Here is an 18,158-nt window from a genome sequence, read left to right on the forward strand (position 1 = left end):
ATGATGAGGACTTGTAAGGTCTACTCTCTTAGCAACTTTCAAGTGTGCAGTACAGTAGTATTAACTGCAGTCACCATGCTGTACATCACAGCCTCAGGACTTATTTTATAACTGAAAGTTTGTACCTTTGACCCCCTTTGCCTGTTTCTCTGCCCCACCTCCCGCCTCTGGCAACCATCCATCTGTTCTGTGTACCTGTGACCTTGTTTTTATTTTTTAGATTCCATATATAAGTGAGGTCATACTTTTTTAGCAGTATCTTTTGAGTCAGAAAATCCATGATGACAAAGAGTTGTTTATCAGTAACACTTTGCATTAATCTGAACTTTATTGAACAGCATTTGTACATGTTTGGAAAAAGTGTAAGTAAGTGCTGGATGTCTGTTTGCCAGTCTGTGGTCCTGTACCCCTGGAAGAACCTCACTGGTGCCTTGGGATTCATGCCCACAGGGTCTAAGCTGCCCACGGTTGGGAACCTGAAGGCCCAGAAACGTTAAGTAACCGATACAATGCCACACAGGCAGGTGACCTCACCTAATGCCAGGGCCAGTGCTCTGTGTTGCCTGCAGGGAGGCACAGGAGTTTGGCTTTGCTGCAATGGGTGGATCGCGGCACAGTGGGCCTCCCATTTTCATCTTCTCACTAGGCATTTGAACAAATAGAGATTTCCATGAAACGGCCTGCCAGAGGTAGAAAGCTCAGGTGGTGCCGGCCTGTGCCTAGGACAGGGTAGGAAGCCATATACACCTGGCCTGCCTTCACATTGCTGCAGAGGGGAGCTTGGGAATTGTGTAAGTTTAAGTTTACCAGTAAATTATACAACTTAATAATTCTCCTTATTAATGCTGTAAATTTGGAAGTCACTAGTCTTGATTGACACTTTGTGGACAGGAGGTAAGCACAGAATATATGTGTCCGAATAGGAAGACGGGGCTTCTTCTGGGCCAGGTCTCTGGAGAGGCATTTTTAAAGGGTATTTCTGTTTTTCCAGGCTTAGGATCAAAACTTCAGGAAACAATTTGATGATAATGTAGTATTAATATGGAAAATGAAAATTCCCCCTGCCAAGGAAACTGCCTTATAGCTCATCTCTTTCCCGAAAAATCCAAAAGATAGTATGATGTCAGTTAACAGTGTCAGGAAGAAATCAGCATTATTATAGTGACACCTTTTCACATGAATGACAATAGAAAAAAAAAAAAAAACTAGGAAGGAGCAGATTTATCTAATTTACCAGGTAAAAACCTTTGGAAGGCTTTGGTTTTCATGAGGGGGTGGTTGCTGACCCCAGGATGAAGAATTCAGCTGACATTTTCCATTCGTTTCTCTTTGTGGAATTCATTAGAGTGAAGCACATTTAATCAAAATACCAATTTTATAAAATGGAGGTGAAATACTCGTGGTAATGCAGAGATCGCTCTTTCTCTGGGTTTTCATAAGTGATTTTGATGACATGGTTTACAGACCATGTATTGGCGTGAAATCAACTTCTTTCTTTCTCAGGAGCCGTTGTTAAACTTCATGTTTGTAAAGGAGCTCCCCATGCACATCAAGCTTGCATGGGTTTTCTTGCCATGCTGGTTCCCACTGGAGAAGGGATTTGTGGGGAAGCACATGTCTTTGCTTGGCCTCCTCTTCCCATCCTGGTCAATCACGAAGCCAGGATTGCTTTACCTGTTGCTTTGCCCTTTTCATCATGGAAGGGACCATAGTCTTGATGTCCCAAGAGCGTGGGTAGCCCTGTTCTCTGATGCATCAGCTAAACATGGCAACGTGGGGCTTTTTCCAGAGTCAGTTCGTATTTCTGCAGAAAAACTCTAAAAAGGGTATAATGCTGGGAAGGAAAGTGCTGGAATTAATTAAGGCAAGAGTTGAACATGGCAGCTTGAAACAGTTTTGCCAGTATGTGTCAGTTCTTCTTTCAATTTTATATTTAAATGTAATCTTTATTTTTCAGATTTAGCATATTGTTAAGCATGCATAGATGTCGTTTTCGTGATTTCCTTAGCCGTTTACCTTACCCTCTTGAACAATGACATTTTCCTGACTGCCACGCACATGATATATTTCTTGGGCATCCAAAAGGTTAGTCTTGAGAAACTAATTTATCAAGAACTTAGGAGGCTTGATCCTTCTTAAGCTGTGGCTTCCTCACAACTTGTAAGAGCTTCTTAGTAATTAAGATCAAATTTGTTCCCTCAGCTGGCTGAAATTGAATGCCTGGCTCTGTCAGGCAGATCCATGGATTTGATGACTTGGTGTTTCTTTTCCTGCAAAATTCTAATTTCACTGGTGGCAGCCCTCAACCCCCCCCCCCCACCCCCGGCCATCCAGCACTTGTATCCTGACAGTGGGTCTAATTAGGGACTTTGTACAAAATAACTAGTGTAATCAATGGCAAACCTTGGAGCAAGTTTACAGTTAAGAAATAAAGGAGATCATTCTTACGAAAAGAGGGGCAAACTTGGGTTTCAACCATGTACCGTCTTAGACAAACAGGGAAACACCATGGCTTATGTATGAGGCTCCCCCTGAAATTTAACCAGTTTAACATAAGTGTATTTCATTTTCAGGTATAAATATTTATAAACAGTCCTTAGGAAAGAACAAATCATGATTTTATTCATTTATTTGACTTTCGTCTGTACACTTTTTGAACATTTTTTGATGTGAACCATTTATAAAGTCTTTATTGAATTTGTTACATACAGTTTGTTACAATAGTGCTTCTGTTTTTACCTTTTCTGTGGGATCTCGGCTTCTTGACCAGGGATGGAACCTGCAAGCCCTGCAGTGGAAGGCTAAGTCTAAACCATGGCACTGCCGGGGAGTCTCATTATCTATATATTTTAATCTATAGATTCAAGGCTAATTATTTTCGAGGAGCAGGAGATTACTATTTCACCAAGAGTATCTAGAAAGGATGTATAGTAACAATGTATACTAACACCAGGCTCTGTAGAGGCAATGTAGGAACAGCTCAAATGCTCATCTATGGGATCAAACCTACCCATGAAAATACACATATTGGCCTTCGCTTATAAAGAGTCTGTTTACTTCATGGAAGTTTATAATAAAACTTAAAATAACTCAAGGTTGGTGATTTCCAAATTGATGACCAGGAAGCAGGCTGAAGTTTGTACTGTCTCTAAATAAAAGGTTTGCTGAGAGATTAATAGCCTCTATAAAACTTCAGGGCCACATTCAGCCTCGTTTAGGCTGTGTCAAGTGTGTCAGCCCATTAATTATCTGAATGATAAATATAACTTCTTTAATTCTCTACATTGATAAGCTTTTGCTTAGAAACTCTGTGTTACCAGGCAGTGTGCTGGCAGGGAGCAGCTGACTCCGATGAACCTTGGGGTCTTTATTGATCTATTCTGTGTCACTTATGCTGATTTTGTTTGATCTGTTCTGAAACTGGCCTGAATTGTTAAGGTTTTGTTTTGAGTTTTTTTTCATCAAGACTCCATCTTTCATAAGCTGTGTTAATGCTGTCATTGATACATATTCTCTCCCAGAAATACACACCAAAATTTGATTCCTAGAGATTTTTGCAAATATTTATATTGTTTTTTTGCTTCTGCTTCTTAAGGGACTATTGTTTTATATTTGGCTAGGACTGTGCAAACCTTTAATATACATACTGGCTAAGAAAAGCTGCACAGTGCTCAAGATGACAATTAGCAGGTTCAAGCTAGAGAATCCTCCTAGACTGACCGTCCAGACACACCTTGCAGGTGTGGTGTGTGTAAACCCAGGGATTGTGGGGCTATCAGATACACAAGTTGACTTTTGTGTCCCAATATCCTTATGAAATAAGGGATTACTGAGGACTCCACCAGTTCTGGACTTCTCTGGAAAAATTAGACGATGTTGCTTTGATTGTATTCAATCAAGGTGCAGTTTCTCTGCTTAGGAAATTTTTTTAAATGCATTCTGGAAGCATCTGGGGTGAGAGCTACAGCAAACGGCTGCTGATGGCAGCGACACAGAAGGAATACTCATCTGTGCGTGTGGACAAATTAATAGAGAACAGGCTTTATACCTTCCCCTCCTTCCAGCAATTCAAATCTGCTCCAGTTCTGAGATGTATAAACCAGATGGAGACGGTACACACAGGCAGGAGGGGACAGTTGAAGAGTGTTTCATCCACAAACAGATGAAAAAAGGTTGGCGGACAGCAATGAAGAAGACCCCACGTGGGCGTGCATGCTTGAGTTGCTCAGTCGCAGCCAACTCTTTGTGACCCCACGGACTGTAGCCTGCCAGGCTCCTCTGTCCGTGGAATTCTCCAGGCAAGAATACTGGAGTGGGTTCTCATTTCCTACTCCAGCCCATCTGTAAGTACAAGAAAATAGATGAAGAGAGGAGACATGCTTAGTCAAGAGGTGACTCTAAGACCAAATAGAAAGAAAGGACTGGGGAATCCTCTGTGAGTCAGTCCATCTGGTGGTGTTTATTGAAACACAGATACTGGCCCGGCTTCAGGAAATCCCATGATAAATGGAGAATTTGGAGATTAGAACGTGCCCATCTTCTCTCTGCTCATGTCATCTACCATCTGATGCACAGGTCCTGGCCAGTTAGTGGAGGTGTAAATTTCATCTCTATGCTTCTTTCAAATGATAGATGCCATAGTAACTTTAAAATATTGAATAAGATAACCGAGCATGAATTTTTAAATTCTGCAATTAAAAGACTTTGCTCAAAATGCCATTAATTTTGAGTTTAGGTGGGAAAGAGAAGCAGAATTCCTCTGTATCCTTTTTCCTTCTGCAAGTGAATTATAACTTTTAATTAGTTAAAATAAATACTAATGAGCCCTCTGTTCTTGTATCACTTTGAGTGGTCTGTTGCTGAGTTCTTGAGCCTTCTTGCTTCCTTTTTTAAAAATTGTAACTGTATTTTATAATACGTGATGTTTTCCTGAGTATGTTCACCTGTAGTTGTTCATTTACTCAGCAAATACTTACGGGACATCTATGATATGTATTCTATGCTAGGCACTCGACAGCAGTAAATAATGTCCATGGTCTCTGTGTTCAAGGAGCTTGCAGACTAGTAGTAGAGCAAGTGGATGGGACTGGGATAAACAGGTGTTGCTGAATGTTCTTTTTGAGGAAGTGAGCATTACCTGGAGATCTGAAGGATTCATTGTGCCCCATCAGGTAAGGATAGGGTGGTGGGTGGGTGCTGAGGGATGGGAAGAGCTCTGGTCCCAGGACCTAGGTCTGGTGTCAGAGCGAGGGAAATCTGGAGCCCTAAGGTTGGAGGCATCTGTGGGAGCTCCCAGGGAGAGTGTGAGGTCTGTAGGCTGGGTGTGAGAGCAGAAGGTGATGTCCGAGTGGCTTGTTGGCCTGGGGTGACTTCATGGGGGTGGGTGAGGTGACACAGGGAGAGGACGCAGAGGCCGGGCCCTGGGCGTATCCCTGAGAGCCATGGGTGCAGAGGTTGATGGAAGCGGAAGGGGCTGTGGGGAAGGACTGTGACATTAGGGAGCACGCAGAGCAGTGTTTCTAGAAGGAGTGGGGGCTGCCGAGAGGTCCAAGGAGGTGGAAAAATGCCCGTGCAATTCAGCACCATGGGGGTCATGCCCACACTGCAGAGAGCAGCTCCATGCAGCAGGGAGGGTTAAAGGTACACTGGAGGCAGGTGAAGGACGCACAGCAGGTGAGGCACTGGCCAGAGAGGATGGAGATCCAGTTTTGAGATGTCTGGGAAGAGAGCAGGATGACGGCCAGTTGGGCAGGAGGGCAGTGTGGGAGACGTTTATGTTGTCTGACCAAGGGGAGGGTCTGATGTCTTGTCTGTTTTTGTGGCATATAGTTGCTTGCAGATGGGAATACTCCAGGACAGATAGAGATTGATGAGGGATGTGAGAGGGCCGGTCCCCAAGCTCATCGCTTAGTGATGTGGGGAGGACATCATGTGGGGACAGAGCCCGTGACAGCCGACCTTCGGTTCCTGGAGTTACAGGTGGGGACGTGATTTTCTTGGGCTTCAAAATCATTGTGGACAGTGACTGCAGCCATGAAATTAAAAGATCCTTGTTCCTTGGAAGAAAACCTATGACTAACCTAGACAGTGTATTAAAAAGCAGAGACATCACTCTGCCAACAAAGGTCCATATAGTCCAGGCTATATGGTTTTTCCAGCAGTCATGTATGGATGTGAGAGTTGAACTATAAAGAAGGCTGAGTGCTTAAGAATTGAGGCTTTTGAATTGTGGTGTTGGAGAAGACTCTTGAGAGTCCCTTAGACAGCAGAGAGATCAAACCAGTCCATCCTAAAGGAAATCAATCCTGAATATTCACTGGAAGGACTGATGTTGAAGCTGAAGCTACAATCCTTTGGCCACCTTTGATGTGTAGAGCTGAGTCACTGGAAAAGACCCCAATGCTGGGAAAGACTGAAGGCGGGAGGAGAAGGGGAAGGAAGAGGATGAGATGGTTGGATGGCATCACTGACTCAGTAACCATGAGTTTGAGCAAGCTCCAGGAGACAGTGAAGGACAGGGAAGCATGGCGTGCTGCAGTCCATGGGGTCACAAAGAGTCAGACATGACTGAGCAACTGAACAGCAAGAGCAATGTGATCAATCGCCTGTTTCAGTGAAGGATGGGGGAAGTCGGTGAAGGATGGGGGAGGTCTGCGGCGGAAAGGAGAGGGAGGAGGCGTGGGAGTGGCGCGGATACAGGGGAGGAGGAAGAGGGGTGATTTTGTTGGGAGGGGCTGAGAGCTGCCTCGGAAGTGTGGGGCAGGGACAGGAGCTTGGGTCTCACCCGGGAATCCCAATTTATCAGTTCAGCCCCCTTTCCTCCTGCTGACTCGGGATCAGCATGTCACCCGAGGAGGCATGCCTGGTGGAGCTGGGGTCAGTTAGAACCCATATCCTGACTCCTGGCCCAGTGCCCACTGGTCAGTCCCTGTTCACCCTTAAAAGCTGTTAACCCTAGAGGGGAGTGTGGGAGCTTGACTCTGTGTTTGCATCACGACGCTGTCCCATGGCGGTGTGCGTCCCCCTTCTCCCTGTGCTGCTGCTTCGGTACCTTTTCAGCATCAGACGTGTCTGCGACGTGTCTGCATCGCACGTGCACGGTGGGAAGGGAGCTGGGCCCGGCTCACCCCGAAGTGAAGTGCAGTGTTTCCAGCTCCTCCTCCCTCTGACCTGATTGTGTGCCCTTAGCACACAGGGAGGCAGCATAATTTGAGTTCCGGGGCTGTGTTATCAGTAATGGAAACACCACAGTCAGAAGTCTCTTTAGCCCTAAGCACTACCATTGGGGCTAAGTGGCTCCCCTGGGTGCCCTGAGCTGCTCGCCAGCAGCCTCAGCAAGAGGAAGCGGGCAGGGGACGGGGACCAGGGCAGGGGACGGAGGGGGAAGAGATGTCTCTCCTCCTGTCCGCCCCGCTGAGCAGCTGGGGGCCACAGGGTCTCAGGTGGGCAGCGCCAGGTCTCAGGAGGGGTCAGCAGGCGCCGACGTTTACCAAGTCCACCTTTGGGGCTGCACGTGTTGTACATGTGGCGGGTCTCAGAGGCAGGTCCTTTTCTTTCAGTTTCGTAGGCCAGGAGGCTGAGCTGTACGGGATGCAGAGGGTCATAGAACTCGCACGTCGGGGTGGGGGGAAGAATCCCTGAGAAGGGGACTCAGACAGTAAAGAATCCGCCTGCAATGCGGGAGATCCGGGTTCGATCCCTGGATCGGGAAGATCCCCTGGAGGAAGGAATGGCTACCCACTCCAGTATTCTTGCCTGGAAAATCCCATGGACAGAGGAGCGTGGGGGCTGTATTTTATGAGATCGCAAAGAGTTGGACACAACTGAGCGACCAACACTTTCTTCTAAAGAAGCGATATAACTGCGGTTTCTAAGTTGGTTCTCCCCTTCCCCTATTCACCTAACCTCCAGTCCTTTAAAACTCTGATAACGAATCCAGTTGCTACTTTACAGATGTGGAAACTTCACGGACAGGAGATGAGACAGAAGAGTGATGAGGAGTGATGTTGTTGAGGGCCAAATCGTAGCGATGTTTGCTGCGGATTTGGGGGATGATGGACAGTTTATAACCTTTGTGGGGGTACTGGGGGGTGGTCAGGCGGGGAGGGATTCACTTTTTGTTTTTTCCTTTTTGTTTTGTATTGGAGTATAGCCGATTAACAATGTTGTGATGGTCTCAGGTGGACCGCGAAGGGGCTCAGCCATGCATATGCATGTATCCATTCTCCCCTAAACTCCGCTCCCATCCAGACTGGAGCATCACATTGAGCAGAGTTCCCTGTGCTGTCCAGTAGGTCCTTGTTGGCGCTCCGTTTTAAATACAACAGTGTGAACCTGTCCAAGGGAGGGCTTCACTTTGGAGTCTCGCCTACTGTTCAATTACCGACTTGAAGGACGGGTCCTTTGGAGGCTGGTGGTGATGGATGAAGCCCTGTCAGGATATCCTTCAATAATTAAGAAATAGGTAGTTGAAATTCCATCTCAACTCCTAAAGCAGGGAAGCGGGCCCCCGCGCGGATCTGTTGGAGGAGTGGACACACGCCCCACCCCTCAGCGGAAGCCCCCCTCCAGGTGTCTGAGGGAGGCACCGGGTGCTCATGCTGCAAGAGGTGGACCCTGGTGAACCCCTCGCTTCCCTGTATCACTCCAGCGGTAAAAACACAGACCCTGCTTCCCAGGAGGAATGCCGAAAAAGCTCTGTCATCAGAAGATAAGTGGAGCATCTTGAAAGAATTAACACTGAGTTATTTTTTTTAAAATGCACGGATCAACCTTGAACTCCAGCACCCCGTTCTGTGTTCGCTGTTAATTGCAGGGTGAAGCTTCCCACCTATTTCCGGCCCCGAGCGCACCCTCCTTGGCTCCAAGTCCTGACCCTCTGTCTCAGCAGTGAGACACACACTGTCCCTACTTTGAACCCGGGTGGCCTCACCGCCCCAAGAAATGTCACGGCCATGAGTCAGGGGCACAGGAGTGTCCCCAGAGATGCCGAGGCCTGTCCAGTGCAGCCTGGGGAGTGCTGGCAGCAGGCAGGGCGGGTCAAGCTGAGTTCAACAGGTGCCCTGTGTCTGGGCCGTTCACTCGCCCGATACTGCTTGCTCACCAGCCTGTGCCGCTTTCTAGGTCAGCCTCGGCAGAATAGCCCTCAGGCCCTCAAAAGTCATTTTCTTCAAGTAAAATCCTGTACTACTAACGAGAAGGAATCTTAAATAACCTGGAGAGTTTAACTGGAATAGAAACTTCATTTTCCTGACCCCAAATTATATCAGGCCCAGTAGCTCCCCTCACATCCTAGCAGCCACGTGATGATTGGTTTGGGCTAGAATCACATTACTAAATTATTTGTGCAGCAATTAGCAGTTGTTTAGCCTTTATTCTGAAGCTTCTTTTTTTTTTTTTAACGTATTTAAGTAAACCTTAATAATGCTGCTGTCTAAAATAGATGTTGTATTAGTCTTACATCAAACGAGATGAAAGTTAAATCTATAAAATGTTGAGTCTCTTAAATCTAACCAAGGATGGAATATATCCTGTTAATTTGTCAAACTTCCAGAGAAACGCCTACACGAGACAGTAAGGATTAATCAAGCCCTAGTAAGAGGGAATTTGAAAAATACAGTTTTCTAATTATACAGTCTCTTCTCAGTGGGCCAAGGTTAATGCGTTCTGAATTCTGACAGTCAGTAATAGAAAAGAAAAAAGACCAAAGCATATGAATTGTCTTATAATTACCTGAAACAGAGGTTCTCCTAGCAATCAAGAACTTTGGAAGCATCAATCTGGTATTTTCAGCATTTGATTCTTTTCCTTTTTAACAGGGTTGAGAATCATTGAAGGTTTCTGTGTCACTCTTTGTAGTTAACAAATATGCATGTAGTATTTGGAGACTTCTTTTGCTTACTGCTCAGCCATAGGTGAGTAATTCTGGGTAAACAGAAAATGAGTCTTCCTGTGTGTGTATAACAACTTAACTGTCTTCTGAATACTTCCTAGACACTGTGTCTCTTTGGAATACTTGGTCCTGATTCCTGCAGTGAATGTGGAAATCAGGCTCATCTTGAGATCAGTAGCAGAACCATCCTCCTTGCTTGGTTTTTGTGGCCAGGCCTGTTTGTAGTTCCAGCTGAAGCTCTTCCTAAGCTACATCATAAAAATGCTAACACTCAAAAAGATAAAGGCATCCTTTAACTTAGTGCCATCAGATAGCCACGGAGTGTTTATCATAGTGGACTCTGCCCCACCCCACCCCGACCCCCCAAAGAAGAAGCCTGCAGAGAATATGGGAAATTGGGGTTAGAAATGTAGATTTCAGAGTTTTACAAGTAAATCTGCTCTCTGAGAATCTATGAATGGATGAAGTCTCAAAGTCGACCATTGTGGGAGGAAAACCAAAGAGCAGGATTGCACCTTGGGAAATGCCCAGAAACATGAGGGCAGGGCAGAGGCCCACGGGGACGGGGTCTGGTGATGCCCAGAGGGCTGCCGGGGGGAGGGGGGTCGAGAATCGGGCCAGGAGAGTGGGGAACCCAGAAACTGCAGCCAGGAAAGGGACTGATTTAGGTAAGGAGGAGGCTGCCTGGCGGGGTGTGGGTGCAGCCTCCTCTGTGCATCTCTCCCCGATGATAATCACATTGGGAGCTTGGAATTGGCCCTGGGAGAGTATTTCTACCACAGAAATCGACAGATGCTACACACTAGGGCTTAGCTTTTTTTAAAAAAAAATAGTTGGTTATATACATGTCCTTTGGGCTGCAAAGAGATTAAACCAGTCAATCCTAAAAGAAATCAGTCCTGAATATTCTTTGGAAGGACTGACGCTGAAGCTGAAACTGCAGTCACTTTGGCCACCTGATGCGAGGAACTGACTCATGGAAAAGACCCTGATGCTGGGAAAGATTGAAGGCGGAAGGAGAAGGGGACGACAGAGGATGAGATGGTTAGATGGCATCACCGACTCAATGGACATGAGTTTGAGCAAGCTCTGGGAGTTGGTGATGGACAGGGAAGCCTGGCGTGCTGCAGTCCATGGGGTCGCAAAGAGTCAGACACCACTGAGTGACTGAACTGAACTGTATACATGCAGTAGCATGTTACAGAGGTCAGCAGGCTTCCATGAACTAGTATTTCTTAAACTTTTTACATGGCGACCCAGCAAGTAAAGGTTATATCCAGAACAGTTTTTAGGAACTTTCTTAACTTTGCTAGGGCAGTTTTGGAGGGGAAGCGAGGGTCAGGGCCACTGAGACTGGAGGCTGCGGAGCTGAGAGGTCAGCCAGGCCGGGAGACTTTCAGACCCAGGGACCCAGGCTGACAGCACAGGGGTCCCCTGAGTGTCAGGTGCTTCTGGGGGCGGGGATGGGGGGCTTCTCCCCTCAACCCTCAGCTGCAGGCTGGAGAAGCAAGTGTTAGAGTTCAGTGGCTGGGGTGGGTGTTGGATGCATCTGGAATTGGAGGGGTACACGGGTTAGCAAGGGCAGCAAAGCGTGGGTGGGACGCGTGGGTTTCGTTTTTGTCTTGTCTGGATTTGAATATGCGGGATGGTGGGTTGTGACTTGTTCCTTTACTCACGTGTGCCCAGCACTCAGCCATTTAAATGCCTGGGAGACCTCTTGTTTCTCTAACAAGAAGCTCTGTATTCTCCATCCTGTGATTTTTGTAGTTAAGAGACAGGAAGTCTGTTTTATAGTCCTGTGTATTACTTCTATAAACTACCCTTGATACAGGGATGTCGGATGCCGCCCAAGAGAATCTGTTTCATGTGATAATTTTCATTAATGAGTCCAGACATAATGTTAAATTTTGCCCCAGACTGCCTCCAATGAATTAGAGGAAGGTAGTTTCAATGTGACTGTTTTTAAGAGAGGCAAAAGAAGACCATATCCTAGTGTTTCATAACAGATTCAGAAACTGCAGTTCTGAATATTAATACCAGCACCATCAAAAAACAGTCATTAGAAGGGAAAGCATATTTTTGATATTTGAATTTAAGCGCACCTTCTGTATGTTCCCCAATGTCCCCATCAATAATTGGAATCCGAATTCCCTCCTTTATTTATTCAGTAAATATTTAACACCCATTATGTTCATGGCATAACATTGGGCTCTGGGGGAGTTACGGAGAACCTGAAAGATTGGGCTCTGCCCTCAAAGGGGAAATAAAAGAAACAATTACATCTAATTGTCTTTAACACTGAGCAGTGTTAATACCAGCTTGGGAACATCTTGGTCACCCGGGAGGGAAGTGAGGCTGAGGGGGCCCCTCCCAGGCTGGTGCCCTGAGAGCCCTGAGCGTCCCCCTATCCCGAGGTTTACAGCACAGAGCCTCCGTGAGCCAGGGCTCCAGTCCCTCTGCAGTCAGCGAGGATTGTTCTCCTACCGGCTGCGATCTGATGAAGCACAGCATTTTTTTTCCCTTTTAGATTTTCTTAACAATGCCAGAGACTGTTCATTTCCACACGCAGCTAAATCGTGGTATTCATAGGCTAAAATGAGCGCTCCTCAACATCTCCTAAGAGGCCCCTGGTCAGCTTTCTGCCTACAGCATTGCAGAGCTGCTGCGGGGTTCATAGGGACACTTAACGACATCCCCCAAAAATGGGAGGCCTGGGGAGGAGGTGGAGCGGGGTCGGTGTCTTGTCTGAGCCACCAGAGTGGACTCTCAGTAAAAGTGCACCGATTTAAAAAAAAAAAAATGCATTGACCAAGCGAGCTCTGCTGCTGCTAAGTCGCTTCAGTCGTGTCCGACTCTGTGCGACCCCATAGACAGCAGCCCATCAGGCTCTGCCGTCCCTGGGATTCTCCAGGCAAGAATACTGGAGTGGATTGCCATTTCCTTCTCCAGTGCATGAAAGGGAAAAGTGAAAGTGAAGTCGCTCAGTCGTGTCCGACTCTTAGCGACCCCATGGACTGTAGCCTACCAGGCTCCTCCGTCCATGGGATTTTCCAGGCAAGAGTACTGGAGTGGGGTGCCATTGCCTTCGCCACGCGAGCTCAACCAGGCTCAAATACACGAGAGCCGTGAGCTCAGGCCGCCCTTGTTTTAAGGCCTTGTCGACTGAGAGAAAAACACAGAACGTAAGAGCTGTGAGTTGAATCTTATTCAGGGTCTTACTGAGGACTGTAGCCCAGGATTCAGCCTCTCAGGTAGGTCAGAGGAGCAGCACCAAAGAGGTATCGAGGGAGGTCTGGGCATACATGATTTTGGCTAAGGAGTTTGTGCCATCAACATACGGTATAAGCCAGTCATGAGGAACAGGTATCTCAGTTAATGAGTTTAATCCTTTCCTGCTGCTGCTGCTACTAAGTCGCTTCAGTTGTGTCTGACACTGTGCGACCCCATAGACAGCAGCCCACCAGACTCTGCCGTCCCTGGGATTCTCCAGGCAAGAACACTGGAGTGGGTTGCCATTTCCTTCTCCAGTGCATGAAAGGGAAAAGTGAAAGTGAAGTTGCTCAGTAGTGTCCAACTCTTAGCGACCCCATGGACTGCAGCCCACCAGGCTCCTCCGTCCATGGGATTTTCCAGGCAAGAGTACTGGAGTGGGGTGCCATTGCCTTCTCTGTAATCCTTTCCTAAGTCCTGAATATTCATTGGAAGGATTGATGCTGAAGCTGAAGCTCCAATACTTTGGCCACTGATGCCAAGAACTGACTCATTTGAAAAGATCCTGATGCTGGGAAAGATTGAAGGCAGGAGGAGAAGGGGACGACAGAGGATGAGATGGCTGGATGGCATCACCGACTCAATGGACATGAGTTTGAGTAAACTCCAGGAGTTGGTGATGGACATGCAGGCCTGGCGTGCTGCGGTCCGTGGGGTCGCAAAGAGTCGGACACGACTGAGCTGAAAGGAACTGAACTGAACTGAACTGAAGTATGGGAAGATTCATGAATCCGGGTTCATCAAAATATTTTCGTGGAATCGGTACCTGATTGTTTCCTGAAAGATGTCTCTCACTGTCTAAGGGCCTGTTCTGCCTGCTTTCCCAGAGCACAGACTGCCTGTGCTCTGCCCTGAATTCCTTTCAGGGTGCATGGCAGGTCAGTGACCGCAGCAGCTGCTGACCTGATCTTGTAGAACCGGTTGGTAAGCAGCATTCTTAGTTTTACAGCCTCAATGCTTCTGGAAGAAGGTGCTCAGGGTAGAAGATGGATGAGTTGGAGATGGAGGGGAAGACCTTGGAAAGCCCCATATTTAAAATTAGGACTTTTGTATGATTTGGACCAGGGCCAGATGGTAATTCATTCAACAAACATTTATCTAGCACTGGTGTGCCTGGAATGTGTTAGGTCCCCCTGCAGATATGAGAGGATTCTGTAAAGCAGTGTTTCCTCAACGTGTCTGCAAAGAGAATCTCAAAAATTCCAAGCCCAGACCACACTCCAGACCATCACAGTGTCCAGGTGTGGGACACAGACGTGGGTGTGTCCTCCCTGGGGGATTCCAACTAGGCAGGCAAGTCTGCAAATCACAACCACAAGGAGAACAATTTTAGATAATGCAGCCAGAAACTTAAGTAATGTTTATTAGAAAGCAATACAGCAGCCTGACAAAGCAGGTCGAGGATTCTGGCTTAGAGCCCAGTGGCAAAGACTGCTAGCTCCTTCCCAGAAGTGCCCTGTGGGTTAGGTGATGGGAACAGCTCACCAAGTAGCTGGGAAGATGGGTGGGCTTCAACAGGTGCAGGACAGGAGAGGAGGGGGCCTCCTTAACCCTGGACTCAGTCAAGCCTGGGGATGCCCTTAGATCACCGATTGGGATCACTGACCTGTATAGCAAGATCTTGACTTTCCATGGTCATTAAGTGGATGGATATTTTTTGTTCGGATGACAAACTGCTGGTTATCCGCTGATCTTTTTCTTGGGGGTGTGTGGACTGAGAACCAATATGGTGCAGCAGATCCCTGGGGACAGAAACACTTAGCTTCTCTTCCTGATTCTCTTGCTCTTAAAATTGCTCTTTGCTCTTTTAATGGCTCTGGCAAATATCCCCGAGTATGCTTATCAACACACAAATGGTGCTGGCAGTTCCATCCCCAGGGTCTTGTGGAGCCATGAGCTCTTGCTCTGCGTGGGGTGGACAAAGACACTTGACCTTGGCCCCTCCTGGCTGCTCTAGGCCCAGGGCTGCTGCAGTCAACAGTTTTCACTGCTCATCGCCAACCCATCAGCCCAGGCGGCGCTTGTTTTTCAGTACTTTCCATCTCTAATCAATTTTTGAAAAATCGAGTCTATCGTCTGTGTTATTTCAGAGGGGCAAGCGGAATGCCTCAACACTCTCAGCAAATTCTTCACGAGCTTGCAGTCTTAAGTTTTTCTTTCTCCTTCAAATCTACAGTGTGCCACGCCGAGCTGAATGCCATTATGAACAAAAACTCAGCAGACGTGAAAGGCTGTACCATGTATGTCGCCTTGTTCCCGTGTAATGAATGTGCTAAGCTCATCATCCAGGCAGGTAGGACCCGGGCCATCCCATTTGTCACATTTGCATCTCTGCCTGCTCAGTGCAGATGTGTTTTATCTTACATCGCTATTGTTTAGATCTAAATTAATTGCACTATCAACTTTGCAAGGGATTTCCCGTGTTTTGTTTTTGAACGGTGCCAGGTATTCTAAGACTAATTGCATCCTCTGTGATTCTTAGCATGTTTTTAATTTAGTTTGCAACTTCTTAAACTGCAAGCTGCCAAAAAACAACACAGGCATTGCATATAATTACTGTCAATTTGCCATTTTCTGACATATTATGCATAGATTAGGGGGGAGGGAGAGAAGTGAACTTCTGTCAGAAACAAGGTCAGCTGGGAGTCGCTATATGAAATTTTAATTTGTCTCTAATATATGGTAGATACTTGGGACCTAAACATCTTTCTACATATAAACGTCGTTAAGACTCAAATGGTACGACTTCAGGTTTTTCTCGCGTTACGGTTACCATAAATCTGCACCATTGTGTGCTGAATATTTCACCTTTTTCAAACTGTCACATCTCAGATTCAGCTACACTTTATCTCCATAAAGCTCTCGGCTTGAGATTTAAAGACTTATCATGTTAGCCAGATGTGTGCTTTAACGGAGCTGTTTGTCACAAGCCCATGGATCTCTGAGCAGAAGAGGTCTGGGGGGTTCAGGATCGAGAGTCTCCGTTAAGGAATGTCGTGGGCTTCCTCACTGGCGGTGCACGATCCTCAGCGAGTTTTCCTCGCCATCTTCAAGCACGGAGGTGGCGGCGAGTATGTGGGAAGAGCAGTTTCCAGTGGTCCCTTCCGAGGCTGGTGGAGGGGCGGGTGACATGTCACATGCCCTCCAGACTCTTGGCCCTCGTGCTCGAACCACCTGGTAAGACAGGGAAGGAAACCAGGTGGGCCCTTTGTCTTGGACTGGTCTGCTGGCTTGAACTTACTTGGCACCACGCTGGTCCTCATCTCTGATGGTGCCAGCCTTCTCTTCCACCCCCACTAGCCTCTTGAGTTAAGGAGTCATTGCCTTGGGAAAAAAAGAATATTCGATTGCCTGCAGTAAAGAAAATTTGTTAATTGGATCAAGGCTTGACTATTTGACATGTTTTCACTTTGCATTTATTAAAAAAAAATCCATAAAGACTGGGCAGGTGACATATAATCCGTCTGCTGCTGTATCTGAAAGCAGCAGACACAGGTGTCAGTAACTGGACCACATGTGCCCGTCCACTCAGGAAGCATGATTCGTCAGACTGGCCCGGGGCTTCTGTCCGCATGCCTGTTGCAGTGTCTGCGTGCCCATAATGAGATTTCTTCCATCGTTGCCTTTTAAGGTATAAAAGAAGTTATTTTCATGTCTGATAAATACCACGACAGCAATGAGACAACAGCTGCGAGGCTCATGTTTGAAATGGCCGGGGTCTCCTTCAGGTGAGTGGGAGACACTGAGGGAGAAGGTACTGGGAACAGCCTGATGAAGACTGCATGTTTGACCTTGTCTGATGTTTAATTTCTGCCTGGGAGGCCTGACTGCCACACTTGGGAGCATCTTTTATTTTTTTAATTGAAGTGTAGTTGACTTACAATGCTGTGCTTATTTCTGCTGTACAGGAAAGTGATTCAGTTATACATATATATATATGCACACATTCTTTTTTTTAATATTCCCTTATGGTTTATCATAGGATACTGAATATGGTTCTCTGTGCTACACAGTAGGACCTTGGTGTTTATCCGTTCCACATATAAAAGCTTACATCTGCTAACCCCAACCTCCCACTCCGTCTCTCCCCCAGTGCCATCTCCCTTAGCAGCCACAAGACTGTTCTCTATGGTTGTAAATCTGTTTCTCTTTCTTAGATATTTGTGTCCCATTTTAGGTTGCACATATAAGTGATACCATATGGTATTTGTCTTTCTTTTTTATGACTTGCTTCACATAGTTTGATCATCTCTAGTTGCATCCATGTGGCATTATGTCATTCTTTTTTATGGCTGAGTAGTATTCCATTGGTGTATGTCTACCCCACCTTCTTTATCCATTCATCTGTCGATGGACATTTAGGACATTGTTTCCACGTGCTGCCTGTTGTGAATCATGCTGCTGTGAACATAGCGGTGCGTGTATCTTTTTGGGTTAGAGTGTTGTCTGGATACAGGAAGCATCTTTTTAAATATGATGAGTTACGGCTCTAAAGATTATCCTCAGGGTCGATTTTAATGGGTAGTGACAGAAGTATCGGAAGACTGTGTAATGATTACACTTTAATATTAATGGCTTCCCAGGGCTTGAACTAATTTATTCTGGTAGTGAGACATTTAAAAATGCACATGTTTTATTATATTAACGTTAAACCTTTCTAAATTTTGCAGATGTAACATAACAACTCTGGCATAAAAAATTTAAGGTGAAAGTAACCTGCTAGTTTGGAACACTGGGAATTCTTTTTACAGTAATAGTTTAAGTTGGGATTTATGGTTGTTGAGATTTGTATGCTTTTCTTTGCTATGCAGATATTGGGAGGTACATGTTACTTGCAAGTCAGTCCAACTACCTTTGGTGTCTGGTAGAAACTTCTTTTAGACTGAAAACTCTTGAAGATATTCCTTTATAGTATCTGTGGTCTGCAACTGGGGTCCTTATAATTGGTAACATGGCTAACCTTTTGGATTCTTTAGGGATATAGGTTATATGTAAT

General features: G+C 46.3%; 1 protein-coding gene across 15 annotated transcripts in view; it reads left to right on the forward strand.

Annotated features, from left to right (window-relative positions):
• The window catches only part of DCTD (dCMP deaminase), a 120,242-nt gene that overhangs the window by 99,942 nt on the left and 2,142 nt on the right, over nucleotides 1–18,158 (forward strand). For all 15 annotated transcript variants that reach the window (XM_081521968.1, XM_081521972.1, XM_081521979.1 and 12 more), the window contains 2 exons: nucleotides 15,339–15,455; nucleotides 16,794–16,890. In XM_081521968.1, the coding sequence (XP_081378094.1) occupies nucleotides 15,339–15,455; nucleotides 16,794–16,890 (214 nt within the window). The remainder of the gene's footprint in view (nucleotides 1–15,338; nucleotides 15,456–16,793; nucleotides 16,891–18,158) is intronic.

This window comes from Giraffa tippelskirchi, chromosome 8 (genome assembly GCF_054371585.1).
Source record: "Giraffa tippelskirchi isolate mGirTip1 chromosome 8, T2T-mGirTip1v1.2.pri, whole genome shotgun sequence".
NCBI lineage: Eukaryota > Metazoa > Chordata > Mammalia > Artiodactyla > Giraffidae > Giraffa > Giraffa tippelskirchi.